At 40.7% G+C, this 20,288-nt stretch overlaps 1 protein-coding gene across 1 annotated transcript in view; it reads left to right on the forward strand.

The window, feature by feature from the left end:
- Ccdc148 (coiled-coil domain containing 148) overlaps positions 1 to 573 on the forward strand; it is a 281,945-nt gene extending 281,372 nt beyond the window's left edge. Inside the window, exon 15 of the mRNA XM_027420392.2 lies at positions 365 to 573. Coding sequence (XP_027276193.1) covers positions 365 to 511 — 147 coding nt within the window. The 3' untranslated portion in view covers positions 512 to 573. The remainder of the gene's footprint in view (positions 1 to 364) is intronic.
- Positions 574 to 20,288: the final 19,715 nt, after the last annotated feature.

Genomic DNA, 20,288 nt, shown 5'->3' on the forward strand with positions numbered 1-20,288 from the left:
AACTCTGCAACAACCACCACAAAAACAAACCCTCTGCAATCACAGATCTAAGAAGTTTTACTATCATCTAACCATCTACCTTAAAAAAAAAATACACAACTTGGGCCTTTCTATTCCACTGTGGGAACACTGCAGAATCTTTTCCTCCAGGGACCTCTTTAATGATGACTTTAATTGAATTTGTAATCAAAGGTTTTGTTTCAAGATATATTTGTGTTCTGATAACTTTATAATCCTATAGAATTGACTTAAAAAGTTTTCTGATCCAAAAAAATACACAATTTGGGAAAATATGAATATTAGTGATAGGTTTATTTCAGCTAAATGAGTTGTTGTTTATTTAAATTGCACTTTATGTCTGCAGATAACTTCTGATCCTAGACTTCGATTTGAGTTAGCACTTCGAGAAGCTGGACTCCACAAGACACTGTATGCCAAAGAGATGCTACCAAAAATCAAACCTCAGAAGCCTCCAAGGAAGGACACAAAGTCAACTGTATTCAAAATCTAGAGGACATAGGCAAACTTCATATGTATATGGATAATGATGATAACTACTTCTAAATGTTTAAAAACCACCAGATTTATTAAACAACTTTGCCTTTTTTTAAATCTTCAGCATTTTGTGCTCTATTCGTTTTTTTTTTTTTTCTGTAAGTATCATGTGCTATTACCAAATTTACCAAATCTATGGGACATTGGTATACATGCTGCCATTTGGTAGCTTGTTATTTTGGAGGTGTTGTTTTCTTATAAAGAGGAGCTCAAAATAACCATTTACAGAAATTACATATTCCACAGCTACATCATTTTCTGCTTGTTATTTCACCATTTGACTTTTAATTATGGACGCTTCAGTATCACTAATACTTCTATTGTTTTTTTAGTTTATTGTAATGGAGGAGAGTCAACCTTTCTCTATATTTAGAAACCAGTTGGTACATCATGCTCACTGCAAGCCAGTCATCTGAACAAACTCCATTTGCAAATTTGCCTTAAGAAGACAATAGAAGTGGTGTCTCATTCATGGGAATACCGATTTTGTCTGGGAAGACATGGCTGTGTGATGGTTTAGAGGGAAAAACTGAAATTTTATGATGCTTTAAATATTAAAGTTCCAAAGTGTGTAAGAAATATCTAGATGACTTTTCTGCAGAGAAGTAGTTCATATGAAACTGATAAATTTTTGGCTATTTCTAAAAAGCAGTGATTTAGGCAAGAAAATGTCTTGTTAAAACTTCCAGTTGCTGATAATAGTAGGAAGACTAAGCTTTTTTTCCTCCCCTCTTTATTGCCATTCCCTGTATTTTGTGTCCACCTCTAACCACGGGGTTTTTGTCTCTAGGTATTTATGAGAATGCATTGAAAACCACAAAATCCAGGGCTGAGGATGAGGCTCAGTTAGTAGAGAGCTGACCTATAGTGCCCAAAGCCCTGACTTTGATTTCCTGCATCCTATAAACTGGGTGTGGTAGCACACACCTGTAATCTCAGCACTCAGGAGATGGGAAGCAGGAGCATCTGAGGTTCAAGGTCATCCTTGGCTATATGGTGAGTTTACAGCCAGCCTGTAATACAGGAGACCCTGTTGAAAAAAAGAAAGCAGAAGAGAGGGAAGTGCAGGAGAGGCAAGGGGGAGGGGAATGCAGGAGAGAAAAAAGAACAGCATAAAAAAAAAAAAAAGTCTGATTGGAAATCTTCATGACCACCCATGAGTGTAAGTAAAATCAGCCCAGTCTGTCTGTATACACTGTGTTATTTATAAGAGGTTCCACAGGGGAAATAAGTCTTATCCACACCCCACCATTCATCCCAATGCTCTTTGCATCATTATAATATCTCATCAAAAAGTGTTGAGATCATTAGAAAGAGGTGGAGAGTGGTGGGCATGGATTTGTCTTGGGGGATTTTCTGGGGGTCAACATGTCAGTTTACAGGGCTCTGACTATAAACCCATGGGAACCTGCTGCAACAAAAACATCCTGTGCAAACAGCCAGATTCGGATGCTGCTAAGCCTGTGTATCCTTACAGGCGTGGACAACCATGCTGGAGTCCTGGGAGCACATCCAAACACTACTTTTTAAACTCTCTGGATAGCAAAAGACTCCTAGTTGTTGCTACATTGTCAGAATGTACCACTACCATTCTGAGATAAAGGAAGACATCCTATGTTGTTGTGATGTGATCTGGGCAGCAGTGTAGCCGTTGGTTGTGCCCAGACCCAGATGTTAATAGTTTTCTCTACTTTTAAAAATTGTATTAATAGTAGCTATTAATCACTGAGAGCACACTGAAGGTTTAGCATTAGTGTGTGCTTTCCACATATCTGATCCTCCTTGAAGCCTTCTGATACGGCACTTGTCGTTTTATTTTTTATTTTATTTATTTATTTATTTTGCAGATTTTTTATTTGAATTAGAAACCAGATTGTTTTACATGTCAATCCCAGTTCCCTCTTCCTCCCCTCCTCCCCTACCATCACCCCCCAACTAAAACCCTGCCTATCACATATCCTTTCTGCTCCCCCTGGAGGGTGAGTCCTTCCATGGGGTGTCATCAGAGTCTATCGTATCCTTTGGGATAGGGCCTAGGCCCACCCCCATGTGTGTCTTGGCTCAGGGAGTATCCTTCTATGTGGAATGGGCTCCGAAAGTCCACACCTATGCTAGTAATAAGTACTGAACTACTACGGGAGGTCCCATAGATTCCCAAGGTTTCCTCATTGAAACCCATGTTCCTGGGGTCTGGATCAGTCCCATGCTTGTATCCCAGCATTCAGTCAGGGGACCAAGAGCTCACCGATGTTCAGGTCAGCAGTTTCTGTGGGTTTCACCAGCCTGGTCTGGACCCCTTTGCCCATCACTGGTCCTTCTCTGCAACTGGATTTCAATTCAGTGATTAGTTGTGGCTGTCTGCTTCTACTTCACCAGCTGCTGGATGAGGGCTATGGAGTGGCATATAAATCAGTCATCAATCTCATTATCAGGGGAGAGCATTTAAGGTAGCCTCTCATCTGTTGCTTAGATTGTTAGCTGGTGTCATCTTTGTAGATCTCCAGACATTTCCCTAGTGCCTGATTTTTCTGTAAACCTAAAATGTCTCCCTCTATTATGGAATCTCCATTCTTTTCTTCTATTCTTCCCCCGACTCAAACTTTCTGCTCCCTAATGTCCTTCTCACCCCTCTTCTTCTCCCCTTCTCATTCTCCCGCCTCTTCCCGTGCTCCCAATTTGCTCAGGAGATCTTGTCCCTTTCCCCTTCTCTAGGGGACCATATATGTCTCTCTTAGGGTCCTCCTTGTTTACTAGCTTCTCTGGCAGTGTGGATTGTAGGCTGGTAATCCTTTACTCTATGTCTAAAATCCACATATGAGTGAGTACATACCATGATTGTCTTTTTGTGATTGGGTTACCTCTCTTAGAATGGTTTCTTCTAGTTCCATCCATTTTCCTGCAAATTTCAAGATTTAATTTGTTTTTTGTTTGTTTGTTTTGTTTTGTTTTGTTTTGTTTTTTGTCTGCTGAGTAGTACTCCATTGTGTAAATGTACCACATTTTCTCTATCATTCTTCAGTTGAGGGCATCTAGTGCTTCCAGTTCCAGGCTGTTACAAATAGTGCTGTTATGAACATAGTTGAACAGATGTCCTTGTTGTATGAATGTGCTTCTTTTGGGTATATGCCTAAGAGTGGAATTGCTGGATCCTGTGGTAGACTGATTCCCATTTTCCTGAGGAGTCGCCATACTGATTTCCAAAGTGACTGTACAAGTTGGCACTCCCACCAGCAGTGAAGGAGTGTTCCCCTTTCTCCACTTCCTCTTCAGCATAAACTGTCATTGGTGTTTTTAATTTTAACCATTCTGACAGGAGTAAGATGGTATCTCAGAGTTGTTTTGATTTGCATTTCCCTGATGGCTAAGGATGTTGAACACTTTCTTATGTGTCTTTCAGCCATTTTAGATTCCTCTATTGAAAATTGTCTATTTAGTTCTGTACCCCACTTTTTAATTGGATTGTTTGGTGTTTTGGAGACTAGCTTCTTGAGTTCTTTGTATATTTTGAAGATCAGCCCCCTCTCAGATGTGGGGTTGGTGAATATCTTTTCCCAGTCTGTGGGCTACCGTTTTGTCTTGCTGACTGTGTCCTTTGCCTTACAGAAGCTTCTCAGTTTCAGGAGGTCCCATTTATCAATTGTTGATCTCAATGTCTGTGCTACTGGTTTATGAGGCTTCAATAACCTTGAGACCCAAGCCACACAAAGACACAACTAAGAAAGAAAACTACAAACCAATATCCTTCATGAACATTGATGCAAAACTACTCAATAAAATACTAGCAAATCTAATCCAAGAACATATCAGAGAAATTATCCACCATGATCAAGTAGGCTTCATCCCAGGGATGCAAGGATGGTTCAACATACGAAAATCCATCAACGTAATCCACCATATATACAGACTGAGGAAAAAAAACACATGATCATCTCACTAGATGTGGAAAAAGCCTTTGACAAAATCCAACACCCTTTCATGATAAAGGTCTTGGAGAAATCAGGGACATCAGGAACATACCTTAAAATAATAAAATCAATACACAGCAAGCCGACAGCCAACATCAAATTAAATGGAGAGAAACTCAATGAATTTCCTCTAAAATCAGGGACAAGACAAGGCTGTCCACTCTCTCCATACCTCTTCAATATTGTCCTTGAAGTTCTAGCTACAGCAATAAGACAACAAAAGGAGATCAAGGGCATACAAATCAGAAAGGAAGAAGTCAAACTTTCACTATTTGCAGATGATATGATAGTCTACATAAGTGACCCGGAAAACTCTACCAGATAACTCCTACAGCTGATAAACACCTTCAGCAAAGTGGCAGAATATAAGATTAACTCAAAAAAACCTGTAGCCCTACTATATACAGATGACACATTCGTGGAGAAAGAAATCAGAGAAACATCACCCTTTACAATTGCCACAAACAACATAAAATACCTTGGGGTAACACTAACCAAAAAAATGAAAGACCTGTACCATAAGAATTTTGAGTCTCCAAAGATAGAAATTAAAGAAGATACCAGAAAATGGAAAGATCTCCTATGCTCTTGGATAGGTAAGATCAACCTAGTAAAAATGGCAATCTTGCCAAAAGCAATCTACAGATTCAATGCAATCCCCATCAAAATCCCAATACAATTCTTCACAGACCTTGAAAGAACAATTGTCAACTTTATATGGAAAAACAAAATTCCCAGGATAGCCAAAACAACCCTGTACAATAAAGGAACTTCTGGAGGCATCACCATCCCTGACTTCAAGCTGTATTACAGAGCTATAGTCCTGAAAACAGCTTGGTATTGGCACAAAAATAGACAGGTAGACCAATGGAATAGAATTGAAAACTCTGATATTAACCCACATACCTACGAACACCTGATGTTTTACAAACAAGCTAAATTTATACGATGGAATAAAGAGAGTATCTTCAACAAATGGTGCTGGCACAACTGGATGCTGGCATGTAGAAGACTGCAGATAGATCCAAGTCTATCGCCATGCACAAAATTTAAGTCCAAATGGATCAAAGAACCCAACATAAATCCAGCCACACTGAACCTATTAGAAGACAAAGTGGGAAATACCCTTGAATTTATTGGTACAGGAGACTGATTCTTGTCGTTTTAAACTTCCAGAAATAAATCCAAAGAGATGAAATAATATACATCTTATCAGTTGTCTTCAAACAGAGACATTATGTTAACGTAGTGAATCCTGACCATTTTAAGGTAAAATGAAAGAGAATAATCTGAATTCTGGATGGTTAATAAACACACAAAAAGATAAAAATGCTTATTCAGACCCCCAATGAACGACCAGTACCCACCCACCCGAAGGTCAGCACTGCCCATGGATGTGGTAGCCACAGCAAAATGGGAAGACTGCCTGTGGTGGCACAGGCTTTAATCGCAGCATTTGGAAAGGGGAGGCAGGAGGATCAGAAATTCCAGGTCACCCTCAACTATGTATAGGTAGAAGTTAACCTGGGCAACGTGACACAATATCTCCAAGGCCAAAAGGGCACAAAACAGCTGTGTGGTGGAACACACCTGTAAAGGAGCAGTGGGGAGGTAGAAGCAAGAGGATTAGAGGATCAAGGCCAGTCTCAGGTATACAGAAGTATATCAGACACTGTCTCAACTAAGAAAGAAAAGGGAAATAGGGTGCTCGCATGAAAATAATAAGCATTTTATCTTTCTGCATGTTTATTAATCATATTTCAGATTATTTTCTTTCACTTTACTTAAAAATGGTCAGGACTCACTACATTAATTTAATATCTGCTTGAAGGCAACTTATAAATGTGTATTATTCCATCTTTCTGAACTTATTTCTGGATCTTTAAAGTGAGAAAGCACACCCATGCCTGCTGAGGTGGTGATTTTTACCACCTTCTGATTCAGCAACTCTCTCCTAGCTGTGTGCTATCGAGTGGCCCTTGTTGGCATTAGTGTGTGGGCAGCAGAAACTGAGGTTCATAAAAGAAATCAAACTAAATTTCATTGGTAGCAAACTGGACAGACATAAAAATGATGATGTATTTGTTTATGGAATTATATATCACAAAGGAAATGGGGAGATTTTATTGATATGGACATTATATTTACCCAAAGGAGTGAAGTGTCATATTTCATTTACCTAAAAGAACAAAAATCTTCCAAGATAAGCAGTATTACTTTTGGCTACATGGAAGGCAAAACAATAGAGAGAAGCAAGAAAATGAAAATCAAGGTGAGGATTACCTTAGGTGGCCAGGCAGTATGGAAGATCTACAAGTTTCTGAAAGTGCTGTATTGCTTAACCAGGGATGTGATTACAGAATATTTCTGATCATTTTCAGGTCAATGTATGTATTTTACATACTGTTACCAGCAAAATAAAAAAAAAAGGATATAAGAAAGCAAATAGTTAAAAGCACAATTTGCTAATGTCCATGTGTTTCAACAATAGTCTTTTAAGTTAAGTTCTGGTATAATAGCCCCAGTTTGCATACATTTCTGAAGTAAGAAGACCTGTCCCTTCCTGGAAGTCTTCCTTCTCCTTGCATATTATAGAATTCCCTTGATATTCTTACTCCCCAGTACCCTGTTTACACTTTGGTTCTTGCTGGTCTAGTTTTCCTGGATGGCTTGAAAAAGAAAGGAAGGAATACATAACTAAGAACACCAAACATTATATTTATGTGTGCTCACTCTGTGAGTGTGTGTGTGTGTGTGTGTGTGTGTGTGTGTGTGTGTGTGTGTGTGTGTGTGTGTGTGTGTGTTGGGTTATAACACTAACAAAAATGATGCATTTCTCGGTAGTGTCCCAAAACTAATTGAAACTGTGCTGGAGAGATGGTTCATCAGTGACAAACATGTGCTGCTCTTGCAGAGGACCCTAGCTTGTTTCCCAGCACCCACGATGGGCAGTTCCCAACTCCAGCTCCAGGAGATGTAATCTGTACTCAAATTTGTGCATGAAGGCACACATGCTCTTGTGCACTCTCTCTCTCTCTCTCTCTCTCTCTCTCTCTCTCTCACACACACACACACACACACACACACACGTATAATTTAAATAAATAAATCTTGAGTGAAGAGAGAGAGAGAGAGAGAGAGAGAGAGAGAGAGAGAGAGAGAGAGAGGGAGAGAGAACTACCTTCTATCTCATTGCTACTAAATGACACTATCTGATTCATCCCCCAGTCTTTGAGGGCAGAGGGCTGCCCCCATCTGGAGGAAGACTGTGTTATCAGTCTTGTTGGAAGCCCTCTCACCCACAGTTTAGGTTCCTTTCTTATTTCCTCTTGTGGAGGAAGTTGCTCTCATGTGAGTTTTGTGCTTCCTTTCTTCTCAATGCTACAAGAACTTTATTGTTGCTACTCATTTTCTTTCTTTTATCTTTAAGCTTTCCTTGAATATACAAATATGGTAGAACAAATTCCATCATTTGAATAAATGTCTGTCATCCCATACTGTCTTTTAACTATCCAGCTATTTCTTTCTTCTCCTCAAGGTACACCTTTGAGAAGTTGCCTGTACACACTCAATGTCTCTCCTGTCTTCTACTGCTGTCTCTCATTTTGATTCAGCATTGTCATGTTCTGGTACTGTTCTTAGCAAGGTCACCAACAAGCTCCATGCTGGCACATGATGGTCTTTAATCTCTGTCTCACTGACTTGGTAGCAGCTTTGGGTCTAGGTGACAGCAGCCCCACCTTGGAACAAGTTCTCCTGGTTTCTGTTATTCCTTCCATTTTACTTCCTGTTGCTTTGGCCACATCTCACTTTCCCTAGCCAACTTCCGCATCTCTATCCAGCTCTACATGTGGGAATATTCCAGGATTGCGCCCCTTACATCTATTGCTCATTATTCTTGTTACCCAAGGGGTCATACCTAAACCTTACAGGTTTACTTTTAATTCATTTTGGAGTATCTTTTAATGTCCAGTCTTTATCTTCTTGTCTTTTTCACCCCTTGCAAATTATTTATTAAAGAACAGACATTTGCATATAGTGCTTCCTATACCAGACTTTGTCCCTCACCCTCCTAGCTCCCCTGCCCTTCCTGCCCTTTGTATTTGCTATGGGTTGTTGGGTGCATCTAACGTTATCAGATAAGATTCTGATTCTTCTTTATTTCCCTCCACACTCCTTCCTCTGGAGTTGAGTTGTTGAGTTGTTGAGTTGAGCACTTGGATGTATTGGGAAATTTTTACTACCGCTTATTCTCTGTTCTTAGAGTCTTAACTAAGAACCACGTGGTTAATACACTGTGGTGGTAAGTTTCTTGTCAACCCAACACAAATCTAGACACCCCCGGGAAAATGGAACCTCAAGCTGAGAAATGGCCTCCATCAGATCGGCCTGTGGGTATGTTTTTTAATTGCTAGTTGATGTAGAAGGGCCCCTCCCACTGTGGACAAGGTGTGGGCCTGCTCTGTGTGAGAAAGGTACCTGAGAAGACCAGAGGGAACAAGCCAGTAAGCAGCTTTTCTCTGTGGATTCTGCTTCAGGCTCCTCCCTTGAGTTTCAGATGATGGACTGTGACCTGTATGATGAAATACACCCTCCCATTCCCAATTTGCTTTTGGTCACAACAACATAAAGCACAGTGGACCACACCCTCCAGTATGACTAGGCCTTATTCCTTTATTACTAAGACCTTTAGGTAAAGAAAGTTTTTTTTCCTCTTCTGTTATTTAGTGGTGTAAGAGAAGCCAAACTGCCAAACTGTTTGTTTGCTTCTTTTTTTTTTTTTTTTTTTTTTGGTTTTCGAGGCAGGGTCTCTCTGTGTAGCTTTGGAGCCTGTTCTGGCACTGGTTCTGGAGACCAGGCAGGCCTCGAACTCACAGAGATCCGCCTGCCTTTGCCTCCCGAGTGCTGGGATTAAAGGCGTGTGCCACCAAGGCCCGGCTCTTTTTTTTTTTTTTTTTAAAGAATTGGTTTTCTGACAGCCTCCAAAGATGAATAGCTTTATTTTTATCTCTATGGTCATGGATTTTAGTATGTTTAGTCATATATAGTCTGTTGAAGAGTCATTCTTTCTCATGCTCCAATTATCTTCTTCTTGAGCTCAGTAAGTCTGACTAAACAATCTAGTAGATTCAATTCCCTGTGCTGTTCCAGTTTCTAGTGCTCTATACAGTTTCTGTGCTCAAAACTAGTGGATCTTTATCTTTCATCACCCCATTGGTTTGAATTGTTACAGACTCCAGAGTCCGTAGTAATCCCTTAGTCACTCTTATAGCAAATTACCATAAAGTTGGCTCATGCAATCCAGTGTAGTCACAGTTTTGAATATCAGATCAGAATTGGAGCTGTAATCTAAAATCGAACTGTGAGCAGAGCAATGCTGCTCTCTGGTTTAGAATCTGTCTTTTTGGAGCTTCTAGAGCCTTCCCATCATCCTTAGTTTGGGGTCCCTTCATTTGTCTTCAAACTAGAAATGATAGATGTAGTTTTCCCACATTTCATGTTTTACACTCCTCTTTTACCTCTCTCTGCCACTAGTAAGGATTTAAGGTCAAATGATTGGTAATCTTGATGTCATTTGCTGTGTAACCCAGTCACAGATTCTGGACTTAGGAGATGGGATCTCTGTAGTCATTTTTACCTGTCACAAGATGTTTGATACTCTGCAGGAATTGCTAACTGAGTCCATAGTCATCTCAAGGCTCCAGTTGGTTAGTTGATCACTCACTGGCACAGCTGTCTCGGAGCTCATCTGAGCCTGACACTGGACCCGATACACATGCTTTCCTTATGAACTGGGTTCCTGGAAGAGACAGAGATGCAAGTATCTCAAAGCTCCAAGGCCTGTGAAGTGCTGCTAGAACTGGCCTGATGTGTATCTCTGCACTCCTCAAAGCAGTCATAGCACTTGCCCAGATGCAGGGGGCTGAGAAAAGAGCTCCATTTATCCATGATGCGTGGCAATGGCTATTATGTGAAGTAGAAGATGTATCATGGCCATCTTTCAAAATCTGTCACATTTGTCATCTGGCATATCAGAATGAACTGGGCTCCTTCACACTTACTCTTCGGACCTGGAGTTGGAATTTTCTCTAACAAGCTCAGCATCCCAGTGTCCCAGGGATAGGAAATAGCATGCCACAACACCAGTTTAGATGCCAGGGTTCAATGTTTCTACTGGATTTACTTTCTTTTCTAGGCCCTTTCCATGAGCATTACTAGAATACACATTTGTGTGCATACATGTACATCCACATATGCATATATATGTGTATATATATACATATATACACACAAAATAAACCCATATGTAAAGATCCCATATATTAGTCCATTCTATTATTTCTCATTCAAATTCTATGTGGTTTTTACTTCAGGTCTTCCACTTTCATTTGTATTTTCTTTATTCCTTACTGACGATTCTGTTGCTCCTTGACAAGAACTCAAAATATGACATCATTATTCATTGTATTATCCCACACTTTATGCACATAACAGTCAAGATAAAATATTAATATGACAAAAACAATAATAAATTCTTTAGCTATGTACATCATACTCTTTACCCTTTTGCTACAAATCCATTGTATCTTTGTTGTCAGGGATCATGTAAATATTATATATTTCACTAGCCCCTAATTTTTTTCTAAAATTGTTTCTTTGCAAATTCATGTGTGAATACAATGAAATATGAGCATATACCTCCATTTCTCCCTCCACCTCCACCTCCTGCTTTCCCAGACCTACATACTTCTTCTATCTTCATTTCCGCTCTTTTTGCTAAATAACCTGCTAAGTGGCTGGAGAGAAGTGGCTAGGTTTGATACCCAGCTCCCACATGGCAGGTCATAACTATCTACAACTCCAGTTCCAGGGGTTCTGATTCCCTTTTCTGACTTTTGATGACACCAGACACACAAGTTTTGCACAGATATACATGCAGGCAAAACATCCATACACATAAAATACAATTTTTAAAAATTATTTAAAAGCTCCGGGCATTGGTGGTGCACGTCTTTAATCCCAGCTCTTGGGAGGCAGAGGCAGGCAGATCTCTGTGAGTTCGAGGCCAGCCTGGTCTCCAGAGAGAGTGCCAGGATAGGCTCCAAAGCTACACAGAGAAACCCTGTCTCAAAAAACCAAAAAAAAAAAATTATTAAGAAAATAACTGAGTCCAACTAGTGCTGACCATATGTATGTTGTGTGGGGCATTCTCTGGAGCAACCCATAAATGGTCATATATCCCAAAAAAGTGATTCTCCTTGACTGTCCATAACTCCTCAGTTAGGGACAGAAAATCACAGTTCCTTTTCCATCCACACTACAGTTTTAGCTGACTAGCTCTTGTGCAGGTCACCATAGCAACTGTGAGTTCATTAGTACAATGGCCAATTCATGATGGCAGAACTCCACAGCATTCCCTATCCTTCAGCTCTCACAATCTTTCCATCTTTTCTTCAGTGTTCCATGAGCTTCGGCACCGAGGTTGACCAGGTGTCCCATTTAGGCTGACTGCTCCCAGTTACTTATTCTCAGCACTATAACCAGTTCTGCATCTCAGCACTGACTGATGCCCTCTGCACAAATGGGCTTCTCTGATGAAGGTTGAGAGCAGCTCAAGTCAATAGGTACAAATATGGATATTCAGGAGGCTGAGAGCAGCTCAAGTCAATAGGTACAAATATAGATATTCAGGAGGTAATTTGAGAACAGGGCCGTTTAACAAAACAGTGGTGGTAAATTTCCTGGGGCCGAGGCTGTACTTTCATCTCACTTTGTAAGTCAGCATGTTTTGCTGATGTCCCTGGACTCTGTATCAGCTTTCCACTTGTCATTTTGGTGGCCTGTATCCTGTCTTAGGGAAGATCCCTTAGGAGTTGCATGTGGAAACCATATTTTGAGTGTGTTAATAACACTGTTGGAGGCCTTTATAGTTGCAAATTGGTTTTTCCGGGGAATAAAATGCCATATTTACATTTTCTCCCCTTAGCATAAATGTCAGGAGGCCAGTTGTAAATGGTTTCTTTCCCTGACAATTTCCTTCCTTTTTTTTGCCTGACTGCACAAAGCATTTCCCTGCCTTCCTTATGATGTAATAGTCACTGAAATTTTGCTGATGCCAGTCACTCTGGCTGTCTACAGTCAGCAAAATCAGTTCCCTCTTATGACACAGTTTCGAATTTATTCCAGAGATTGTTTATAAATTCTACTTCTTTAGTATTTGTTGTATTATTGAATTCTTTGTGTCCCATCGACACACCCCCAGTACCACTTACTAGACTATTCTGATCAGTTTTCTCTTAGTTTCCTCAGTCCTTTGATCTCATTTCTTGATGCTTTGTCAGGTTTAAGACCTTTTGCTTGGAAATAGTTTCAACTCTATAAAGAAGCTAAAATCTAAGAAGTAATACCTTTATTCAAGAGTCATGCACTGTTTCATATTCAAGGTGCTTTATCATTTTTGTGTTCTTTCTACACACATATGTGTGGATACACATATACACACATGCATACATACACTCATGTACCCACATATGAACATATATTCATATACACACATTTTCTCTCTGTGTGTCACTCTGTCTCTGTCTCTCTGTCTCTGTCTCTGTCTCTGTCTGTCTCTCTCTCTCTCTCTCTCTCTCTCTCTCTCTCTCTCTCTCTCTCACACACACACACACACACACACACACACACACACACACACACACATTTTCCCTGACCATTTGAGAATATTCTGTTCTATCAGTCTATGTCTGCTTACTAAGGGTCAAAATGCTAGCTTCTCTAAGCACAGAAGAGCCACACACAGTGAGATGTATCACTGCTATAATACCTCCCACTCTACTCTCCCTGTTTCAGCTTTGCCCTCTGAGCCACTTACAGCCTCAATAGCATCTCACATCAGGATCTAGTCAGAAATTGGCTATTGAGTTTCACTGTTGGCTCTTTATAAGCTCCTTTAATCTGGTCCATCTCTGTGGTTTTGTATTTTATGACATTGGCTTTTTATTTGCCATAAATATGTGTAACTGTAATGTAAAGGTTACCGTGTTAGCCAATTGTAAATGTACACTTGAGGGCTTTGGGTTTATTCACATTATTACCCAAACACCATTGCCATCCCTCTCTGGAACTGAGTCATTTTATCCTGAAACTCTGTACCCATAACCAAATCTACCCTCCTTCCCCTCTTCTGCCACTGACAGCCAATGCTCTAGATTTCAGCTCTGTGAACTTGTGTACTGTAAGTACATCATGTAAGTGAATCATGAATAATTTATTTGTGTGAGGAGGGTATTCGGCATGAAAGACCCCCGAAGAGGTACTTTCGTAGAAGGAGACCCGTACCCAGGAATCAGCGAAACCAACGAACTGGATGCAAACAGCAAGAGGCTTTATTGGAGACACGGGTACCCGGGGAAACTTAGCTTCTGTGAGGCCAAGCGCGCCGAGCCAAGGGAGAGGGGTCCTTATATAGCAAAAAGTGCAAGCGAGAAGCAGGGATTCTATTGGATAATTCAAATGAGGCGCAGTACAGAGCTATTCCCATTGGTCAATGTAAATGAGGCGCTACACAGGGTTATTCAAATGAGGCGAAGTACAGAGTCATTCAAATGAGGTGAAATACAGAGTCATTTCTATTGGACGGTTCAAGTGAGGCACAGAGCCATTCCAGACCAGCATATTCTCAAGGTCTGGTGTCTGGTACAACAGACTCAGTTCCCCCCTCCGCGCCCAGATGGCTGACCTTGGGGCCAAGGGCCTTGGGACGGAGTGTTCCCCATCGGGCGGGGGTGTGGGGGGCGGGGCCCCGGGCCGGCCCACCTGGTGTTTGCCCTCGGGCCGCCTCGCAGGCTCCTCGCTCGGCCCCAGCCCCGGGGCACGGTGCCAGGTGGACGGGCCGGGGGGCGCGGGCCCCGCCGGGGTGGACCAGCTTTGGAGGGAACCGCGGCCAGACGTGCGGCGGCGGGGGAAGTGGAGGCCGGCGGGGGTGGGGATCGGGGAGGCGCAGGAGCGAGGCATCCGCCGCGTGCCCCATCAGCTGCCGACCGGAGGAGGAGGCAAACTTAAGAGCTAAGGGGCAGGGGTCTTTCAGGCAGACTTATTTTACTTACCACAATGCTTTCATAATTCATCTGTATCATGCATAAATCAGAATTTTATTCTTTTTAAAGGCTGAATAATATTCTAGCGCATGTATATTATATTTTGTATAGAGCTATTATAAATATTGATATATAGCTAGTTATCTGTTTGAATCTCTGCTTTCAATTCTTTTGAGACTATACCCATGAGTGGTGTTTGTAGATGATGAACTACTTCTACATTTAATGTCTGAGAAACTTACATGTTTCTTTCCCACAGTGCCCTCAACATATTACAGTTCCAGCAACCATGCTCAGACGTTCCATTTTCTTCATATCCTTCAAATCGCATGTTATTCTGCCCACTCCCCACTCCTTTTTAAACAATAGTCATCCTGGTGGGTATTCATTGATGTATAGATGCTTCATTGTGATTTCAACTTGCATTTCCCTGATTGATAACACCAAGAATCTTTTCAGGTACTTCTTGTTCATTTGTAAATCATTGAAGAAACACATATTCAAGTCATTTGCACATTTTAAAATTAGGTCATTTATTTGTCATTATTGTCCTTACGTAGTAGGAGATATTTCTATTTTCCGAACATAAATCCTTCATCAGATAAATGGTCTGCAAACATTTTCTCCATTTCCTTGGGTATTAGATTTTTGCCTTGCTGGTTTTATCTTGTGGAGTATCTAACAGTTTTTTTTTTTTATGATAGTCAACTTTGTTTCGTTTTTCCTTCCTTCCTTCCTTCCTTCCTTTCTTTCTTTCTTTCTTTCTTTCTTTCTTTCCCTCTCTCCCTCTTTTCTCTCTCCTCTTCCCTCCCCTCCTCCTCCCTCATTCCCTCTCTTCCTTTTTTGTTGCTTGTAATTTTTGTGTCACATATAAGAAACCATTACCAAATTCAATGTCACAATGCTGTCTCCATATTTTCTTCTAAGGGTTGTATAGTTTCAGCACATTTATTTCTTTAGTTTAGAGTTGTTATTTTTATATGCAGTAAGATGAGAGTGCATTGTTTTACAGGTGACTGCCCAGTTTTTCCAGAATTATTTGTTGAGAACATTTTTCTTATTCCATTGATTTGTCTGAGCTCCCTTGTCAAAACTCATCTGTGCATATATGTAAGGATAATTTTTTCTAGGCTAATTATATATTTTTTTAACTTGTTTCATGGGTCTATCTGTATGCCAGCATCACATGTGTTTTGGGATCAGGGGATGGGAAGCTTCCAACATTGTTCATTTTTAAGGTTGTTTTGACTGTTAGTGGTAAGTTTTTTTCCACATATAGCCTTTATTATATTATAAAAGTTCCCTTATAATCTTACTTTGTTGTTTTTTTATTATGAAACATTGTTAACATTGTCAAATGCCATTTCTGCATCAATTTAGTTACGTATTTTTCTTCTTTTTAAAAAATATGATGTATTAAATTGATTGTTTTTCATGTCCATAAAGAAATCCTGCTTTTGATGGCTTACAACACTTTTAATATACTGATAAATTCAGTTTGCTGGTTTTTTTTTTTTGTAAAAACTAGAAGTATCATTTTTTAAATGTCCATTTGGTTGCAGGGAGTATCTCCAATTTTTTTTTTTTTTTTGAAATTTTTTAGTTCTGACCTACTGCTATTACCTGGACACTCCAATAGAACCTTGTCGAGGGCCCAGCTTCCCTCCTTCCTGTGGACATTCTCAGCTCTCCCTTCTAGCCCACCCCATAATTTTGTGTTAGCCCCCACATCTAGAGATGGTGTCTACCTGAGACCCCCAGTGGCCACACTGGGCTGGGGTTTTCACTCAGGTAGGTGATTTTCTCTTTCATTCCAGTCCTCCATCACTACCTCATCTGTCTTACCCTAAGTCCTGTAGCAACTGCTTGCAGGTGACCTCCCCCTACTCTATGTCCTTTCCCTGGGGACTCTGCCAAAACTTACTGTTTGTTGCGCTTTTTTTTTCACTTAGCTGTTACTCCTAGATTAGTCTTCTTTTCAGAAACATAACCCTTTTGTTTATAATAGTGGCCAAGTTATTTCACTAATTTCTTAATTCTGATTAATGTTCACTCACGTCTGCTGTAACTTTTCTTAATACTTTTAAAACTATACTTTATTTGGGTATTTTGTTGGTGATATCATTTTAATTCTTGTAATGTCTTTCTTGTGCATACTCATATTAAGGGTAGTATTCTGCATCTGGATTTGTTTCCTAGTACTAATGTTAAGATTTGATCCATTTCTTTCCTCGCCTGTCTTGGTGTTGACTTCCTTTATTTTCGAAGTAGTTCTGGCTTAATACAGCTCTAATGGCACTGCTCCAGAACTCTCCATTTGGGTATCTTGTACAATTTTCAAACCTTTGGCTGTTTTGAATGTGAACTTGGGATGTGCCACTCCCTACTTTTATTCTGCTCATCTTCCTTCCTTGTACCAGTCTTGTCCCTGTGCTGCCCAGCTGGCAGTTTTTCAGACCCCCTTGTTTGGGATGTTGTTCTCGAGAAGTTCCAAGGGTTTGGTTTTGGCTCATAGGAACCAGGTATTCACCGTTCCTCCAGGCTTTACTGCAAGGGCAAGGCAGAGACTGTGAAACTCCTCTAACCTGCATAAATCTCCAGTGCCTTTGGCTACTTACCATTCTCTGGTTCTCTGGTACTGTAATGAGCCTTGTGCCTTCCTCTGGGAGTCACAGAGGTGTTGACACAGCTAAAGGTGCCAATGGTTTCCTCACTTATATTCTATCTTCAATGGTAAGTCATTGTCACTCAATTTTCAAGATCACTCCCACAGGGCATGATTTTTTTTTTTTGCCTTCTTTTCCTTGTTCTAGAGTTGAGGATTTTTAAAAACCCTTTTCTGCTGCCATCTTCCTATAATTTGATCAAAGCTAACTTTTAGATAAAAATGCATTTCTTCCACAAAACCTTGTCCATCTCAGTGATGGCTCCATTGTCTCAGCATTATGCTAACATGAAATCTAGTAGTCTGCCATATTGACTCCTTTCTCTCACTCACAACATGTCATGTAGGCTATCAGAACTTTTTAGGGCCCACATGGGAATCATAACACTAATAGATGGTATTTGTCTGCCTAGCCAAACCATTCTCACATTCAATAAATATCTCACACAAAACATCTGTGTCTCTGAATGACAGGCTCAGTTTCCACAGTAGGTTGTGATATAGTGTCTGATTTTCAGAAACACTAACTGGGACTTCATAAAAAGACCTACTTGACAAAGCGAGGATGTCTTTTTGATAGGCATGGAGATTGACGCCTTCAGCTTTGGAGGGTAATAATTCTCCAGTCTATGGAACCTAATATTCAGATCAGTGGGTGTAAGCAAAGGTTCATAGGACTAGCAGGGGAACAGTGGGGCTTCACTGATGCAGTCTCCTGATGCAGGCTGAGCATCTTTCTTTTTGGAAAGTCCTAAACACTGACTCTGTGATCTTCACAGAAATTCTTGAAACTTTCACACCTTTAAAGATTGCCTTCCTGTTCACAGGAACTCAAGTGAGCTTCACTGTTTGCTGCCATTGATGCAATGAACTCAGGGTCTTTTTCTAGCTTTTCTAACATATTGAACACAACCTGTAACCTCCATAGATAACCCCTCCATCTTGATAGCTCATCTACTTAATTGCCAATTCCACTGTCTTCATAAAACAGGAGAAGGGAACATTCCAGTTTTTCTGAGCATCACCGTAACTGCCAAGTACTGATTTTCATAGTAGTAATTTCTACTGCAAGAAGCACCAACTATAAGATTTATTTTACTCTCCATTAATGAACGCAGCTCCCTTTCCAGCATCAAAACTTCTATTATTGGTATATAGCCCTGATGTGATAAAAATCATAGAACCAGCACAACTTCTATCTGGTGTGTACTTGGATAGTTCTCTCTCATGGGTTCATACTTCCTTGGGTTTTACGTCAGTCTCACCAGCTCATCAGTAAAACAGCTCTATCATTTCTTTTACTCGAAGGCAAAACAGAAAGCCAATGAAAATAAAGAAAATTTTAAGGAAATTTGAGGAAAACTGGAAACATTTTGCCAAATAAGTGATGGAAGAAAATTTAAGAAACAGACATTTGAAAAGACCTCAAACACCAGAAATAATGATATTTGATTAACCAAGAGCAAAAGACATAGAATTCTGCTGTTTCTGACCTCTGGTGTGTTGTGGGGAAGATGCCTGCAAGGTTGTAGGTGCATTTAATGATGAACAGTGAATGGATGACTGCCAAACGCTGCAGAGGTCCCCAGGGAGAAATTCACAAGGACTATGACAGTAGGTGCTGAGTGACTAGACCACTTTGGACTTAACAAAGGACGTCAGTGTGTCCACATACTGCAGGACTCTGTAGACTCAAGGGTACCCTTCCGTCTTTAGGAGGAACACAACATCAACCCTACTGCTGTTACACGTTTTAATCTGCAGGAAGGTAATTTCAGACTTTCGCATCAATTCTTCCTGAACTAATAAATAACCACATTTACCTTCAACAGTATTTATGACTAAGCTGATTCATAATTCTATTTAAATTTCCATTTTAACCATTTTGTTTATAGTTTATTGAAGTTAGGCATTATTTATGTCTGTTTAAATTTTTCATGTATTTTTCAGATATTTGTCACTATCTGGTTTTGTCAATTTTAAGTTCTGATTTTATGTTACTTTGTGAGCATTATTTCTTTCTGAATCCTTGAACATTTGTGACTGTCAGTGGTATGTGTGTGTCCAGGGCATACCAGTGGAGCTTGTGGGCTCTTGTACCTCTCAGGGCTCATGCTGGTGTTGAGCCTGTCAAGGGTCCAATGCCCACCAGCACTATCTATAGTTCATGTTTCCCTTCTCTGAGTACCAGGGCCTTCTGGCCACTCCTACCTTTGCAGCCTGTGGGCTTGGCAATTTCTCTTACCCTCACATGCTCCCCAGATTGTACCTCTGGACTGTCTAGTGTTGTAGCTGTGGGTCCTCCTGATTGTGTGTGACTGTGGGAAGCAACTAGAGCACTGACATATGCCTACACAGGTAGAGGGCTGGTCTCCATCCTTTCAAGAAATTGGAAGTATTACTCACCCTGCTAGAGGGATGCAGCTGGGAATGTCGTGTGACCATTGCTATTTGTTTCAGGCTCTACAACACTTAACTGTGGGCGTGTATTCAGATGTTGATCTGTCCAATCACAGGGTGCCAGGGCCAACAAACTCAGTTCATCTCAGTTGGTAAGATTTGTTCTGGGTGTGCACCAATGGGGTAACTTTTACCAGTGCACTTTAGTGCCTGGGATAAACCACCTGTCACCTGCACCTTTTGGGCTTGTTGGCATCCATGGGCCTGTCTTCCAGTACTTCCTCTTGCAGCCTGGAGCTTTTGGAAAATTAAATTCAGGATTACAGTTTTGTGATTTCTCCCTGTTCTTAGGTCCCCAGGACAGTTCAGTTTCAGACAATACCTTGTCTTTCAAGATGGTGCCCAGCCTCTGCATATCAAGTCAGAGAGAGAGAGAGAACGGGATTGCTCTCCACTGCTGGATGACACAGCTGCTGCAAGAAGTGCTGTTTTGGCAAAACCTGCCAACTGACTTTAAGGCTGTGGAGGTTGGTGGCTTGTCCTGTGGATAGGACTGCCAGTCTCTTTGCACCAGTCTCCTGGCTTACTTCCTGGGGGAAT

The sequence above is a fragment of the Cricetulus griseus genome, chromosome 6 (genome assembly GCF_003668045.3).
Source record: "Cricetulus griseus strain 17A/GY chromosome 6, alternate assembly CriGri-PICRH-1.0, whole genome shotgun sequence".
Classification (NCBI taxonomy): Eukaryota; Metazoa; Chordata; class Mammalia; order Rodentia; family Cricetidae; genus Cricetulus; species Cricetulus griseus.